The sequence below is a fragment of the Malaclemys terrapin genome, chromosome 11, assembly GCF_027887155.1.
Source record: "Malaclemys terrapin pileata isolate rMalTer1 chromosome 11, rMalTer1.hap1, whole genome shotgun sequence".
In the NCBI taxonomy this organism is placed as follows: Eukaryota; Metazoa; Chordata; order Testudines; family Emydidae; genus Malaclemys; species Malaclemys terrapin.
The window spans coordinates 54,970,056-54,986,823 of NC_071515.1; the positions used below are offsets into that span (position 1 = coordinate 54,970,056).

At 40.2% G+C, this 16,768-nt stretch overlaps 1 protein-coding gene across 4 annotated transcripts in view; it reads left to right on the forward strand.

The window, feature by feature from the left end:
* ORC4 (origin recognition complex subunit 4) overlaps positions 1–16,768 on the forward strand; it is a 90,623-nt gene that overhangs the window by 25,196 nt on the left and 48,659 nt on the right. For all 4 annotated transcript variants that reach the window (XR_008446687.1, XM_054044450.1, XM_054044452.1 and 1 more), the window contains exons 5-9: positions 2,950–3,025; positions 3,371–3,456; positions 9,241–9,289; positions 10,993–11,144; positions 13,764–13,937. Coding sequence is in view for 3 of the 4 variants with exons in the window: in XM_054044450.1 (XP_053900425.1) it covers positions 2,950–3,025; positions 3,371–3,456; positions 9,241–9,289; positions 10,993–11,144; positions 13,764–13,937 (537 nt within the window). In the remaining variant the exon portion in view is untranslated. The remainder of the gene's footprint in view (positions 1–2,949; positions 3,026–3,370; positions 3,457–9,240; positions 9,290–10,992; positions 11,145–13,763; positions 13,938–16,768) is intronic.

The following is a 16,768-nucleotide window of genomic DNA, read 5'->3' on the forward strand; positions in this document are numbered from 1 at the left end:
GAATGGCTTTTTTTGTCATTGGAAGCAGGTCGTGCTTTATGAAGTTTCAATTTGCTTTAACTGTCTTTCATTCTTGTGCTTTCTTTACAGAAATATCTGTGAAGCTCCCTGATGCCTGTAAAATCTGTAACTCAGATTTGTTTCCATTGAAGTCATTGCAGCTCTACTTAGGTGTCAGTGTGGATCCCACTGTAGGCACGTGTGCACCATGTGAGAGGCCAGAATCTTTTGCTTATCCGTGTCCATGGGGGCCGCATATGTACCTTGTGCTCCAATGCAAGGGCATAAAGGCAGAGTGGCCCTGGCTCTCCCTCCATTCCCTCTTACTACCTGTGGTAGCAATATGGAACCTGGATTGTGTCTGACTCACTTGGATTTTTGTCTAAGCTCCAGCTTTATCTAAAACACTCATCAAGTCTTAGTTTACTTTATAAAGTTTCTCATTTTAGTTGGACATTCCAAAATAGCCCAGACATGATGTGGAAAACCCTCTGCAGACCTGTCTGTGCACCCCTGTATAGCAGGGCAAAGTTGTACAATGGTTAAAATATGGCAAACTCTAAGCCTTCAAAGTTTAAATCCTGTTCTGTGTTACTGTCTAACACCCCGTTGAACACAATCTGTCTCTCTTCTGCCTCGGGGAAGCTCTTATCCCCAGTGAATGCTTCTTTTCCTTGCACTCTCAGAAATCAAGGGACACAAGTCTCAAATTGCATCTCTTGGAACAATCCACTGAAGGTGGCATCAGATCTAGAGGAAGAAACGTCATCCTGTCTGGAACCTAGGAGGCTTTCCTCCAATAGTGCCCCAGAAACCTCCAGTTTCAGCAGGGAGAAGAGACCAAAGAAAGCAGTTGAATCAGCACAAGGAATCATGGCACAATCCGATATGTTCTCAATACCAATGACCTCAACGCTGATGTCTTTGCTGGCTCCAGGACAGTGACCCAAAACCCTCTGCATTAAGTATGTGCACAGAGCTGCGTTTGCAGTAGTGCTTGACATAACGTCCACCTCAAAAGGCGGACTCAGTCCAAGGGTAGTTCATCAAGGCCATTCTGTTTCAGAGATAAGAGTACTAGCACCCAATAAGGCCAGAGATTTTGGCTCTGGTACCAACACTGACTGAGGAACCACTCCAGATGCAGGGGTTCACCTTTGAGGATCCACCCTTACCTTTCTTCCTGGCATTAACATCATTACTACTGACTTTAATAGGAACTGTGCCTGATGGCATTGCTGGTCCTAGAGGTGTTCTACCCCTCATCAGGCTGTTCTAGTCTTTTTGGGAGGGGATTTGCTGGAGACAGGAGAGATGGAACACCACCCTAAGGATGCCCAGTACTAAGGTCTCTTATAAGACTGGCAGTGGATGGGCTATCCACAACCTGACCAACACTGGTACAATATGCCATCATGGCCCTATTGCCCTTGATGGCGATTGCTATCCCACTGGTCCCAGAGTCCTCCCATCACATATCTCCATGAGGAGGAGGTGATTACCAGTTCTCCTTGGCACCAGTAGGGCCCCTTTGCCAGAACCAGAAGAGCAGTTGGGCAAGCTGCCAAAACAAACCTGGGGGAGACACCAACTTCCCTCCCATCCCCAAGAATCTTCTTCTCCCCCAATGGGGCAGTCACTGTGGCTACTCATGGATGATTTTCAGGCATTGTAGGAACTGTGGATACCTTGGATATTGAAACCATTCAATTCAAGAGAATATTTGTGAACTATTTGACACCTTGAATTCTGCAGTCCCACAAGAACAGTCCTATCCATCAGGAAGGGCTTGATGGAGCCTACGATAGGCTATAGGACTTGATTAGCGTACATATTTAATCGATGCATCTCCTGTACCGTATATCATGTCACCATGTTCATAGGGTGCCTTTAGTCAGAATATGTGGAATAACACTTAAGTGGTTGCTATGTACATGCATTTACAGTTTTACCAAATTGAGTAACAAAGCTGAAAAGGCTATATTATATATGTGTTATAAACTGTAACCTTTTGGCTAAAAAACACACCTTTTGTAATATAAAAATTGTCTCAAACTGGTAAGCTATAAAATAGCTGAAGAATTTAAAAAATTGGTATGGTTAACAACTAAAGTACCTTTCTTTTCTTTTTTTTTTTTTTTAAGTCCTTTAACAGATGGTATTGTGATGGAGATATTTACAAACATTTCGCTATATAAAAGTGCTTATACAAACATGTCATTGGTTTTGTCTACTGCACTTTACCTTTTTGAAGTGCTAAATAGTAGTAGTCTTTCACTACCATTGGGCTCACTCTTCAGACCTGAAAGTAAGCTAAATGTGGCCAGTACAAAAACTCTGCATAGAGCAGCCTTAAAATAGCTGAGATGGAGGAAAGGGATACAACATGTAAGCAGAGTGATCATAGTTGTGACAGACAAATGTCTAAATTATGTGTCTTGGGGCTCTGTAAAGTTAAAGGCCCTAAAGTCTTCTCTTCCTTATCACAATTTCCAGCTTCAGTGTTCTTATGGTCCTTCTTCAGTATCAGTCATCTTTTCTGCCAACAGCATGTGCCTCAAGAAGTTTCTTTTATGCCACAAAGTTCTGGATCTTTGCATTTTGTTTTTTAAAGATAAAAGGAGTGATGAGCCCATATAGAAGGGGTCATTGATCTGATTTGAAAGACTGAGATTTTTTTCAAAACCTGAAGAAAAATTCCTTGGAAAATGTTTTTCCTCTGACGCAAATGTTAGATGTCAAGAATGTAGTTAACACAGGAAGTACTCATGTTCTTTTGAATATCCTCAACCCAGACTAATAGTTTGATTCGCTCAGTCACAAAGCATTATCTTCAATTTTAGTAGATGTGTGATCCTCTTGTTTTATTTGCTGTTTCTTCATTTTACTGTTTTTAACTTTAAAAATATACTGGAGTTATTTTAATATGAATTATGCTATTTTTTCTAGTTATTAAATCATGTTTTAAAAGAGCTCATGGAAGTAAAGCAAGTGAGGGAGAACCTCTTGCAAGTTCATCTAAATGGCAAGTAATATTTCTTTCCTTTAAATTAAAAATACTATATATTTGCTTGTTGTAATGGGTTTTCACTTACTGTAAATTTCAACCCATAGTGCCTTTAAAGATGTTTCAAAATATTTGCTCTCATAAAAATCTTTGCCTGCTATCCATTGTTCAGTTATGAAAGATTGTCTGAAGCAACATTTCAAGAGGTACAGATAGTCTTACTGCAAAAATAGTAGAAAGCTCCACTTGGGGGGAAAAGTTGCTGGAATAAGTCTCTTCACTGGCTGCATAATGGTGTGACCACTGGGGTGAAGAGAGAAGAGGTAATTTAGTCTTCGATGTATAATCACCACTTTCTTTTAGGACTCTTACAGACAAATGATAAAATAGCTCTCAAGGAGATCACAAGACAGCTACAAATGGAAAATGTGGTTGGAGACACAGTTTTTGTGAGTATGAACTTCTTGCTGCTCTTTTAGGCACCACTTAAAAAAATGAGCATTCTAAGACTTAAACCAAAGATCTCCCTTCAGAAAAACCACCACACCAGATAAGTAACTTTTTCCAGCCATTGACCAGACTAAAATGAATGGGTTTGGGCCTTACTGCAAAACTCTGATGGACTGACTCACTCGTCTCATAATTGTCTTTTCAAAATTTATCAATAGTATTCAAGATCATTTATATGAGATTTATGGAATTAGAAGGACAATGTTAACCTGTTAAAGTATTTCCTAAGCCTCTGTCTGTCTTGACAGTAAAAAATACCAGACAGCATTTATGAATGTATGCTCAGTGTCACCATACCTGTTCACAGCTGAGTGCCAGTTTCAGCTCAGACTGACAAACTGGGTTGACACTCCGACACTGATGGTTTATTCTATAATCCAGATTTAACCAAACCAGCAACAAATGTGTGCTTCTGGATCACTGAACCAGCTTAATATAGAGCCACAGGGAGTCCCCTTAGACCTTCCAGCCTATATTACCATCCAAACAAACTGGACTTCTGTGGTGAAAGGTTATTAAAACCAAAAATCACCACACATTAGGTTCTTCCAGCCCCAGGGGGCCAGTCACATACCCAGGTGAATAGATGCTCAGGACCTTACACAAAAAATGATAGTTTACCAAGTATTGGCTACAGCAACTAAAGATCTATTAACTAAGAAAACAAATGAGTTATTAAAAGGTTAAAACTTAGCTAGGTGGACACTTTAAGGCAAAACACATTACAGTTGGATTAGTGTATAGTTCAGATTGTTTGCAGGAATGTTAAGTTTGCTAGTTTTTTCTATAGGTCTCTCTGGGTTGCCCAAATAACTTTGGGGACCTCAGTCCTTTTTTTGTTCAAAATTTCCCTGGTCAGAACTCCCAGCCCAGAGATGGGGTAGAAAAGAGGTGGCTAATGTGGGCATTTCTCAGACCTACAACATGTTTGAGTTAGACACAGAGCAAAATTTCATAACTCTATACATCCTGTAGATACACACATTGTAACAAGATAATAGTATTCAGCAGGTTATAACTTTTTCCAATGATATCTCACAAGGCATACTTTATACAAGATTTATCACAACTTTAACAGTGGTCACCATATTAGTGTAGATGGTCACCTTCCCCTTTAGACAGTATTACACTCAATATATAGTAACTTTTATGCAGTTAACTTGTTTTTCTGAAAAAAATCTTTTTAATCAGAAATTTTAACTATTTCCATCACAAAATAATGAAAAGACGGTCTTAAAACCTCTAACTAGATGAGGCGTGGAGTTGAGAATTGATAGTTCCAAATGTATTGCCACTAACAGACTGGAGCTCTGGATAATATCAGCTACAATATTTATTTACAAATAAAGGATTGATCAATAACTTACTAAGAATTTTAAATTTGTTGACCAACTAGCAATATTTTTAGCAGTATTAGTCTGAAGCATGTTAAACTGTAGTTTACTACTTTCTAGTAAGCTTGGCTTTAAATTCTGAATTGGATGATGACAGTGGGTTTGAGGTCTGCCGGGTGCCTTACAGAGGAGAAAAAAGCCCCTTATCTTCTGACCTTAAGGGAGACAAGATAGTGTGGTAGATTCCTGGCTTTTGACCTAGTATTTGTGGGGTCTCAAAACGGTTAAAACTTAGCTAGGGGGGCACTTTAAAATGTCCAGCCCTTTGATCAATACAATCTCAGTCTTGCAGTCTCCTGCAGTCTCAACTTCTCTGCCCATGAGTCCACATTGTGTCCCAGAAAGGACAAGTGACAGAGTTTCAACAAATCTTTGTCCTTTGCTAGTCACAAACATTCTTACAGGTTGGTTTCCCCAAGGTTCATTAGCATACTTGCTTTGTGCTTAAGCCCAGTTACTATAACTTGTTTGTTTCTTCATTTTTAGAAGTTCCCCTGTTCCTTGCCCATAGCCTAGATTGTGTCTATTAGATGAGTTCCTCTGGAAGTATTGGCCCTTAAGGGTATATTTACACTGCAGTTGGTTATGTCTTCCAGCAAAAAGGCAAACAGTAGCTTGGCCCAAGCTAGCATGCTAAAAACCACAATATAGATATAGCTGCACAGGTGGTGGCTTGGGCTATCCACATGTGTACAGACCCAGGGGTTTGGGCGGGCTTCTACTTGAGTGGCAAGCCTGAGCTTGCCATCTGTGCAGTAACAACCACATTATTTTTAGTGCACTAGTTTGAGCAGAGCTAGCATGTGTCTGTCTACCTCTACTGGGAAGCATCCTCTCAGCTGCTGCATAGACATACTCTAAGCACTTTCATCTTGTGTAGATATTCAGCTGAATGCATTTTGTTTACACAGGAAAGCCATTTTTCCTAATACATTAGAATATCAGAGCAATGTAAATTGAACAATTGAAATAATGCCTCAAATTGTAGACTGCAGCTATCTTCCTTCAGTCAGTGATACTCTTGCTTTCTGAGCTGCTCTGGTGGCCTGTTCAGTGTGTGTGCTCCAAGGTCTGTCTTCTAGTATATAATGACATAATAGAAGATCAGTCAGAGGATCATCTCACTATCCCTCCTGATGGGCCACTTGAGATTGGCAAGGCTGCATACTTAATCATGTGCCACTATAATTCCCAAGGATGGAAATCCAATTTATATGGTGGGAAGTAAGGTAAGAGGTTGGGAATCCATAAAGGGCTCCAGCCTTGGAAATGTTCTCCCCCTTAATCAGTTTTAAAGCCCATAAGTTTCTTCTCTCGGGTGACTAGGGATGGGGGGGAGGGGAGGGGGAGAGGCAGTAAGTAAACAAGTTAAGATTATTTGTTAGAGAACTTTTTCCAAATATGTGAGCTTGTTGTTGGGCTATATTGCCTTTAGGAAACCCTTCTTAATTTGTCTGTTTCTTGCTCTGACACTAGTATCCTTACTAGTGAGTGAGTATCTTAACCTAAATGATCTATGAATCTCAGAAAAAGAATTCCCCTCCCCGCCCCAACACAAGGCAGTTTTCGTGACAGGAGTAATATATAGTGGGAAGAGCCCAAAGCAAAAGTATTTAATGTTAGCACACACAGCAATTGCAACATTGCCCATCTTTCTTTTTCCACTTACTTGAAATAAAACACCATTATATCAAGTTCTACAACTGCACCTACCAGGAAGCAGGAGGCAAAAAGACCTCAGTCATTAACTCAACCTAAGGACTTGTTCAACCCTCCTTCCTAATTTTTTCTTTGCCTCCTCAGCAGGGACACTACAGCTTTAGCCTCTCCACTGTACTTCTAGTCCGTTTTTGTTCCCTGCATAATAAGTAAAAACAATTAGTGCAAAAGGACTGGACAAGAGAACGAGAGAAATAAAATCCCATTCTTCATCCACATTGGAGGGAAAAGACCATTAATACACCAGCCTTGGGCTAAGAAACCATCCAATCCCTCCCCCTACACATGGCAATTTACTCCCTTCTAGGATTGCTCCCACCCTCCTCCTATACACCTTCCCCGTGACTTGCATTAACTTAACCCTGTTGATTTAACCTGTAACTAAATGGAAGAGACCTTCTTTTCTTGTTATAGTCTTGTCCTTGTGCTAAGTTGTTTGTTTGTTTGTTTGTTTTTAGTTCTCACCCATATTCGTTTCACTGGATTACTCCTGAGTTAATTCTGTGTCAAAAAATTAAAAATTCTGCACACAATATTTTAAAATTCTGCAAAATCCTGCATGTTTATCTGTCAAAATAACACTATATAATCATGCCAATTTCAATTTATTTTGGTAGTTTATTTTAAAATACCTGTCAGCAACTATGTCTGTAACAATACAGACAAAAAAATTTTCCTCAGGAGTAAAGGGTTAAAGAAACCCCTCCAACACGGTTCCTGTTTCTCTACCCCCTTCTCTCCCAGCCCAGACACCCTACCCCCCCCCAAGCCCAGCAGTCCCCTAATGGTGTCCAGCAGCTCTGCAGCCCATTTCTTGTGGGAGGGGGGGGGAAATTCTACACAGAACATTAATTTCTGTGCAAATTCTGCATTACACAGTGGGTGCGAATTCCTCCAGGAGTAACTGGACATTCCACCTGAACGCTGCTGCCATAATCTGTTTTCTACCCCTTCACAATTTTGTGCCCTGGAAGAAAGAAAGGAGGTGAGGGAAGGGGAGGGGTGGCAATGGGATAGAGCACCTTTTCCAGCAATTCATCTCTTTGACTATATTTTGGAAAGTATTATGTTCCTGCAGTCCCTGTGGTACAACTGATTTGAAAACTGCATGCCAAACGTGCACGTGTTGCTAATTAAGTAAAATCTACTTAGGTCAAGGAATTTATAATTTTAATATTTTATGTTTGTAGTATGAGGAGGAAGAGACAAAGGAAAACTGCTTAGTATGTAGAACCTCAGAGTTATGAACACCAGAGTTACGAACTGACCAGTCAACCACACCTCTCTTTCCGAACTGTGTTAAACAAACTACTGAAAAAAACAAAGCAGCATTTTTCTTTTGCATAGTAAAGTTTCAAAGCTGTATTAAGTCAATCTTCAGTTATAAACTTTTGAAAGAACAACCATAACGTTTTGTTCAGTGATACAAACATTTCCATTACAAACGACTTTCATTCCTGAGGTGTTTGTAACTGTGAGGTTCTGCTGCAAGTTGGTTTATTGTAATTTTCTTTCTCTCTATCCTACTTCACTTCATTCTTGCATCTTTCTGTTGGGGTAAATCTTTTCAGCTTTCATGCAGTAAAAGGTGGATGGAACTAGTCCTTATGAAGGAACAACAGTTGTTAGGTTTTTTGTCTCCTGCTTAGAAGAAGATGGCTATACAACATGTAATGTTGTAAGCAGTTATTCCTTATTACATAGAACTTAAAAGATAGCTTCATTTCAAAACAGTTTTTAAAAGATTAACTTTCTTGTAGTCTGAACTTATGAAGTTTTCTGTTTTTAAGGGTAACCTTGGAAATCTACCATGTACTTTTGAAAGACATGATCAGAATTCAGAATGAATTTGATAAATTAGAGAAGTGTGAAATGAACCAGATGAAATTCAGTAATGACAAGTGCAAAGTACTACACTTTGGAAGGAAAAATCAAATGGGGAATAACTGGCTAGGCAGTAGTATTGCAAAAAAGGATCTGGGGGAGAATAGTGGATCACACATTTTGAACATGAGTCAATGTGATAGTTGTAAAAAAGGCTAATGTTCTGGGGTGTATTAACAAAAGTATCAGATGTAAGATACAGGACACAGTTGTTCTTCTCTACTTGGCACTGGTGAGGCCTCAGCTGGAGTATTGTTTTGGGCACCACATTTAAAGATGTGGATAAATTGGAGAGTAACAAAAAGGACAGAAGGCTTAGAAAACATGACCTATGAGGAAAGTTTTAAAAAACAAAACTCTGCATGTTTAGTCTTGGGGGGCGGGGCGGCTTGGACAGCCTTGAACTGTGTAAAATGTTGTTAGAAAGATGGGTGATAGATTTGTTTCCCATGTCCACTGAAGGCAAACCAAGACAAAATGGGCTTAATCTGCAGCAAGGGAGATTTAGCCTAAATATTCGTGCTTTCTAACTATAAGGATAGTTCTATTCTGGAATAGATTACCAAGGGACCCTCATTGGAGATTTTTAAGAACAAATTAGACAGCCACCTGTTACGGTTGGGTCTAGTTATACTTGATTCTGCCTCAGCACAAGGGAATGGACTAAATTACCTTTGTGGTCCTTCCTATCCTACATTGATATAGTTTTGACTTCCTTTCCTTTAGGGCAGTTTTGCTGAAAACCTTGCATTTCTTCTTGACGCTTTAAAGAAAGGTAAATATTTTGTATAAGACTTTAAACCCCAGGTGAGTTTTAACAAACTTTCACCCAAATGCTGTAGAGAAATCAAAGATTACCTCACACTGTAGATCAGTGGTCTCCAACCTTTTTATGTCCAAGATCACTTTTTGAATCTAAAGGCAACCCAGGATCTACCCTGCCCCTTCCCCAAAGCCCTGCCCTGCTCACTCCATTCCCCCCACTCTGTCACTTGCTCTCCCCCACCCTCACTCACTTTCACCAGGTTGGGGTTCAGGAGGGGGTGCAGGCTTTGAGCTGGAGCTGAGGGGTTTGCAGTGTGGGAGGGGGCTCTGGGCTGAGGTTGGGGTGCAGGAGTGGGTGAGGGGTGCAAGCTCTAGGAGGGAGTTTGGGTGCAGGAGGGGACTCTGAGCTGGGGCAGAGTGTTGGGTGTGGGCTCTGGGGGGAGGGGGGTTAGGGCAGGGGGTTGGGCTACAGGAGGGGGTACAGGATGCTGGCTCTAGGAGAGGGTTAGGGCTGGGGTTTGGGGTGCTGGTTCTCGGAGGGGGGTCAGGGTGGGGCTTGGGGTGTAGGAGTGGGTATGGGGTGCTGGCTCCAGGAGGGGATTAGGATGCAGGCTCCTGCCGGGCAACACTTAGCCTCGCTGCGCTTGCTGCCAACTGGGAGCCACCGGAGGTAGGACAGGCTTCCTGCCTACCCGACCCCACACCGCTCCCGGAAGGGGCCAGTGTGCTCTGTGTGTTGCCCCTCTCTGCAAGCACTGTCCCCACAGCTCTCCCAACCAATCGGGGCTATGGGGACGGTGCTCGCAGGCAGAAGCTGTGCGCAGAGGGAGAACCCGTGGGGCCGGGGTAGGCAGGGATGGTGCCTTAGCAGCAGCCACACTGCACCACCGGAGATCACTATCAACTGGGAGATGCTCTAGGATCGACTAGTCGATTGCAATCAATGGGTTGGTGACTACTGCTCTAGACCATAGTACAAGGCACTTCCGCATGAGAACGAACCTTGGTTGCAAAATCAATAGCACGAACAGTACTGTGGTCATATTAAGCGTTGTGATATTTGGATCAAATACTTAAGCTTAATTTACAGGAGCAGCACTAAAGACTTTTTCCTACTATTTATTGAATGGCTAATCATGGCAGGTTTAAAAAAAAAATCTGGAAATAGTATTAAACTGTTTCCTGTTGGTTTTTAACAGTTACTATTATTTTTATTTATTTATTTTTGGTCTCCTTCACACCGCCTTGCCCCTCCCCCCAACAGAATGCAGTCAGATTTTGCAGGTTTTATTGTTCATCCTACCAAAGCAGATATTTGCTATGCATTCAGGTGGATGTCTGTGTAGATTTTTGCAATGCTGTTATCAGTCTGCCCATGGTGAGAATTGATATAGCCTTTTAAAATATTAAAATGATAAATGGGTGTCTTAACTGTCTGTCATTTTCACTTTGGTTTTTATTTGCAACCAAAAAATATCTTGACAAGCTAATTTAACCTCCGCAGTACTTTCAGCTAAATAATCCTCAATAATCCTGGTGTGTAGCAAATATATGTGAGATGGGGGGGGGGGGGGGCTTATGAATTAGCAAAGATTTTATAAACAGGTTAAAAACTTGAGGGCACACTAGAACAAAAGTGCTGCAATGGTAAGAAGTCTAATAGTCATGTACTTACCAGTTCACTAATACTGACTGTTTTAATGCCTGTCTTAGGTGACCGAGATAGCAGTTGTCCAGTGCTGTTTATACTGGATGAATTTGACCTCTTTGTTCATCACAAGAACCAGACATTACTGTATAACCTTTTTGATATATCCCAGTCAGCACAGACTCCAGTAACGGTTATTGGACTTACATGCAGACAAGTAAGAAGTTTGGGTTTTTTGTTTTATAGAGCTTATGTTGCTGACATCTGTAATGTTTCATATGCTTTTCATATTTTTATTAAGACTCATGCCTTAAGGAGACAATTCTGCTAATTTTGGAAACTTCTCCCCCTTACCTAGTGTTATATTGGCTTACTTTAAAAATTGATTCCAGTACAGATACAAAATAAGTGACACGAAATGCTACATATTCAGAGCAAATGGGAACAGAAGTAGGAAAACAGGTTACTGGAGCATATTCCTTTCTTACTAAGAAAATGAAGGAGGTTCTTTCAGATTTAATAGGAAGCAAATTTTTCCTGTATCTTGGAATAATCCATATCTGTCTTAAAGATTAAGCATCTCACCAAAACATGTACCAAAAGTTATAAAAAGAGAAGGACAACACAATAAGCTATTAAAGCTAATGCCATAGAAACAATGTCAATGCTATGTCAATTTCTCCTATGTCTTAACCAGACTGTACTTCAGGAGGAAAAGCAGTGGTCACCCCACTTAATGTGTGTGTTGCCTATGTCTAGACTTAAAGATGGAATTGAGGACAGGGTCATCTTCAGGGTATAGTAACCAACTTATCACTGGTGTCCCCCACAAAAAAGATTTAGAATAAGCACTAGAAATGACCTCAAACCACATTGACACCATCAAAGAAGAATGCCCTTTCATTTCAGATAATTAAAGAAAAACTATATATAAACTTCAACACTCTTAAGACATAGGGGAACACAGGATAACGATAAGCATTACCCAGTATTACATTTTTGTTTTGATAGTTGTTTTATAATATTAAGAACTACTAAAAAGTAAGACAAACTAAATTTTGCGGGGATTACATACAGTATGTGGCCACAAACTCAATAGTAGTAATTGTCAGCTGTCAATCTTCAGGCTTTCCTCGTTATGTAATTAGGCTTTTGGGATCTCTGCTTTTTTTGTTCCCTGTTAGCTTCAATTTTACTACTTAAAAATGGTTACATTCCTGAGACGAGGGTAAACTTGGACTTCTTTTACTACTTTGCAGGAGCCATGTTAATCCATTTCTCATTAGTTTTCCATCTAAAATAATATCAGGATTAACATTGTTACCTATCTTTTGTTCTAGAGGGTGCTAGTCTCTTTCTTTCCTTGTTCACTAATGAGCAAGTGTAGTTTGATCCAAGTTTCTACTCTATCTTCCTACCACACTATGAAATATGACAAACGCTTTTTAAAAAGCAAACCTTTTTCACCAATAACTGCTGCTATAACACTGCCATACTAACAAAAGAGACTTCTGATCTAGACTAATTTTGGGAAGGGGCGGGGAGTAGAGTAAAATCTTTCAGGCTTTTCTTGCATTCACTTTGTAAACTATACAGCAGTCTTGCATTATCATTAAACACTAAGTCTCTGAATTCCTACAATACAGTATGTCTTCATGGAATACAAACTACATGTGTATTTAAAAAGCTGGTTAAACAACTATTCAATCAAACACTCATGTGATCATAACATTAACAATCTAGAAAAATATTAAAGGTTTTAATTTTTTTTCAATACTCTTAAAGCAACAGTTAAAGATGACTAGGTCACAAGAAAAGGAAGGGGAGACTGTCTCAAAAAACAGTGGGCCTGCAATAGAACAAGTTTAGGGTGCTTCTGATTTTTGTTTTGAGGCACTGTCTAATGGGCACGTTAATATTAGACCTATTAATGTACAGAATCTCTTCTGTTATAAAGGTTACTGTTTCCAGAGTCCATTACACTTTCTATCAGTGACTTATCTTAATTGGATTCAGGAGCAACATCTGTTTAAAATCAGCCTTTTTATAAAAATCTTCCATCTCTTTTAGAGTCTCATTAGATTTCATGGGAATTGGAGGCCGATATACAGTGGGTCATCAGATTGTCCAAAAGATTGTGGTTTTGTCCTATTACTACTGTACTTTTAATTTGTTTTGATTTCATTCTCTTTCGGGAGATGTTTTCATGCATTTTTAACCAAGCCTAAACCTTCCTGATTTCAGGGAAAGTAAAAAGACTGGAAACAAAGTAATCCTTCTCTGACTCAAATGTCACTGTAATAGGGAAGCAGTATTAAATTTTTCTTTTAATAGACAAATGCCAATTTTCTCTTATTTGTTACCTCTCTAGAGAAAAATCAGATTATTCTTCCTGCTCAAAAGCAGCCTAATATTTGTGTGGTACATGAGAATTACTCTTCTAAAAGAGAAATGTTGGCTCTTGGAAATTTTTCTGGCCAGATCAGGTTCAGCCTTCCAAAAGACGTGTGAAATGACAGCCGCCAACCTACACATGTTTATGGCCCTGGTACAGTGGCTGAAGTATCTTGAATACAACCCAAAGTAATTGAAATATTTACTTAATCTATGGAAAAATTACTGTGTATCCCAGCCACTAATTACTGTGACTTACGTAAATAGCTTGTAGTTGGGCATTTAAAAGGAACATTGTCAATTATATTACAAATTAGCAAGTTTGTTACTAATGCTTTATATTATTCAAACAAAATGTTGTTAATCCAGTTTTTTTATTTATGCTGTTTGTACTTTCATCTTAGACTGTTTCACTGAATATCTCCATTTTTGTTTTTACAAGGATATTCTGGAACTCCTGGAAAAGAGAGTGAAGTCAAGGTTCTCCCACCGACAGATATATTTGATGAATTCATTTGATTTTAAACAATATCTTAGAATATTTAAAGAACAGTTATATCTACCTGCAGAGTTTCTATACAAGCCTTTCATACAGAAATGGAATAAGAATGTTCAGGTAACTTGAAACAAAGGTGGTAATAATGAAGTAATTAACTTGTCTCACTGAAGTGTTTTGAAAAGGTTAAAATTTATAAATTTACTAAATTGCTGTGGTTTAAAATAGTGTTTTTTGTCTTTACCATCCTGTTTGTTTTTGGTGTTCAGTATTTAGGAAAGAAATAAAATGTGAAATAGCATATGTTTTCTCTTTTTGCTTCAAAGTTAAGACCTCTCTAGTTTTTAGAAAGTCAGATTATAACTGTTTGTATTATCATAGCTCCTAGTAACCCTGTCCCCATTGTGCTAGGCATTGTCAAATAGAACAATATTGGTCAGCAGACCAGTGGCTGAGCCCACTTTCAAGTAATTTTATTAATCTGAGTAAAGGATGATATGATGCATCATGTGAATAGTGAATCATGTGCCATCTGAAATAATGCTGAGCAGGTAGTGCTTGAATTTAAGTTCCCTTGAGAGGGAATGAAGTTTATACTGATCATGTGTCCCAGAGAGACTGTACATATAATATAGCTTGTATTGTGAATTAAACCTTGAACTTTGTTTAATAAGCTGGTTAACATGTGTATATCTTTAGCTGTATTTCACCATCTGAAACTGACCGATATAACACAGCCCAAGGCAATTAGGTACTGAGCAGCACATGGATGGGAAAACAAATTTGGGAACTGTAATGGTGCTAGTGACTTTATAGCACTTTGAACTATTGAATGCCCCAGAATAGCATTAGAACCACAGGGTAATTTGTGCTGTCTTTCAAAAGAAACTTAGAGGTCCTGTTTTTCTGGCCATTAAAGAACCCCTGGCACTTTGTATGAAGAACAGATATTAAATTAATAAAGTTTAAGGCCAGATCTAATCACTAGATGGCCTATAAATTTCACATGATCAGGCTAGACTATTACATTTCACCCAGTTACCCCTGTATCCAGTTCAATTATTTGTTTGTGTCTTTTCTGAAAATATGCTTTAAACAATCTTCATTTGAAGACACTGATAGAGAATCTACCTCTTGCCTTGATATCTTTTAGGAAAAGTGCCTTATTTCTAATTTGAATTTCTCTGGCTTCAGCTTTCAGCCATTGGATCTTGTTATGCTCTTCTTGGCTACATTACAAAGCCCTTTAGTACCTGGTTTTAGCCCCTTCTTCTGGGCATTTTTGGCATCTGTTACGGGATCGATTAAATATGCTTGATATTGCCTCTTATTGTGGTGGACAGGCCATCCAAAGAAGTGGGTATTCACCCACGAAAGCTCATGCTCCTATACGTCTGTTAGTCTATAAGGTGCCAGAGGATTCTTTGCTGCTTTTACAGATCCAGACTAACACGGCTACCCCTTTGATATTGTGGTCATGTTTCTTTGCCCTTAAAAGTTTCAGTTCCATCCCAAAGATGGCTGCATTGCAGTAGTGGATAAAATTATTCCCGTATAAGCAACTTGCAGGGTTTATTAACACACACTTTTGGATTCTTTGGGGGTGAATGGTGCTCTAAAATATTAAAGACAAGGTGAACGAGGTAATCTTTTATTGGACCAACTTCTATTGGTGAGAGAAACAAGCTTTCACATGTACACAGCTGTTCTTCAGGTCTGGAAAGGTACTAAGTGTCACAGCTAAATAAGAGGCAGAACACATTGTTTAGCATAAGTAGTTAACACACATTTCAAGGTGAAGATGCCTGTTACATCTCGGAAGGGGGGGAGGAGAGGAGAAAGGGACCTGTAGGGGGGTGTTACTGGGTTATAGATGGTTGTTTATAAGCCATAAATCCAGTGTCTATTCAGTCTAGTTTTTACTGTTTAGTAAAGTTATGAATTTAAGATCCCATGCTCATCTTTGGAAAGGGTGCAGATTTCCTTTAAAGATGAGGATTGATAAGTCAGAGTTGCTTTGTGAAAAGCATTCACCCATAGGTTATATGGTGTCCTGTCTTGTCTTTGCTTTTTTCAGGAATCATCAAACTACAACCCATATGCAATGGGGACACCATCCTGAAATAAATCTTTCCTAAAACCCCTCTTTTGGCCTTCAAACAACCCTCCAACCTCTTCCTTACCAGAAGCAAGCTTCCCACAGTAGAGTAACAGATCCTGCCTAAAAGGAAGGGGGTGGGGGAGGGGGAGGAGCAGGTGGAAGGTCTGTGGCTCCTTACAGCTGCCTGTGCGGCTCTTACCCCAGCCCAGCTCCAGCTTCTAGTCTGGCCTCGTGGTGGGACTGAAGAGCAGCAGCTGGACCATGGTAAAAGCCACCCAGACAGCTGTGGGGAGGCAGGGACACTGCCAGGGGGCTGTTCTTGGGGGGGCGCTCCCCAACCCTGGGCAGAGGGTGGGTCCATAGCTCCCCACAGCTGCTTAGGCTCCCCAGGCCACTCTTACCCAGGCCAGGCTCCAGCTTCTAGCTTGGCTGGGGTGCAGGGCCTCAGAGGAAAGAGGGGGGGCAAGGAGCCAGGCCTGGGCAAAAAGTGGACAGGCCATGCCTATCCATTTTCAAAGTGACAGGGCCATGGCCCCTTGGTCCCTCCATTCTGGTGCCCCATCCCACAGATCAGGACACACTAACTCAAAGCAGCCCCAGATTCTGCCACAACAGATGCAAAACCTGCTGACCTATCTCCACTATTACAATGATCAACATCCTCCACAACACACCTTTCAAGGTTCATGGGTCCTACAAATGCCTATCGTATGTGGTGTACCTCATCCAGTGCACTAAATGCTCCCATAACAACTATGTGGGTGAAACCAATCGCTATGCTCTTGAATGAACTGTTGTAGGGGAAAAACAAAAACCCCACATCATCTGTGGGTGAACACTTTTCATAAAG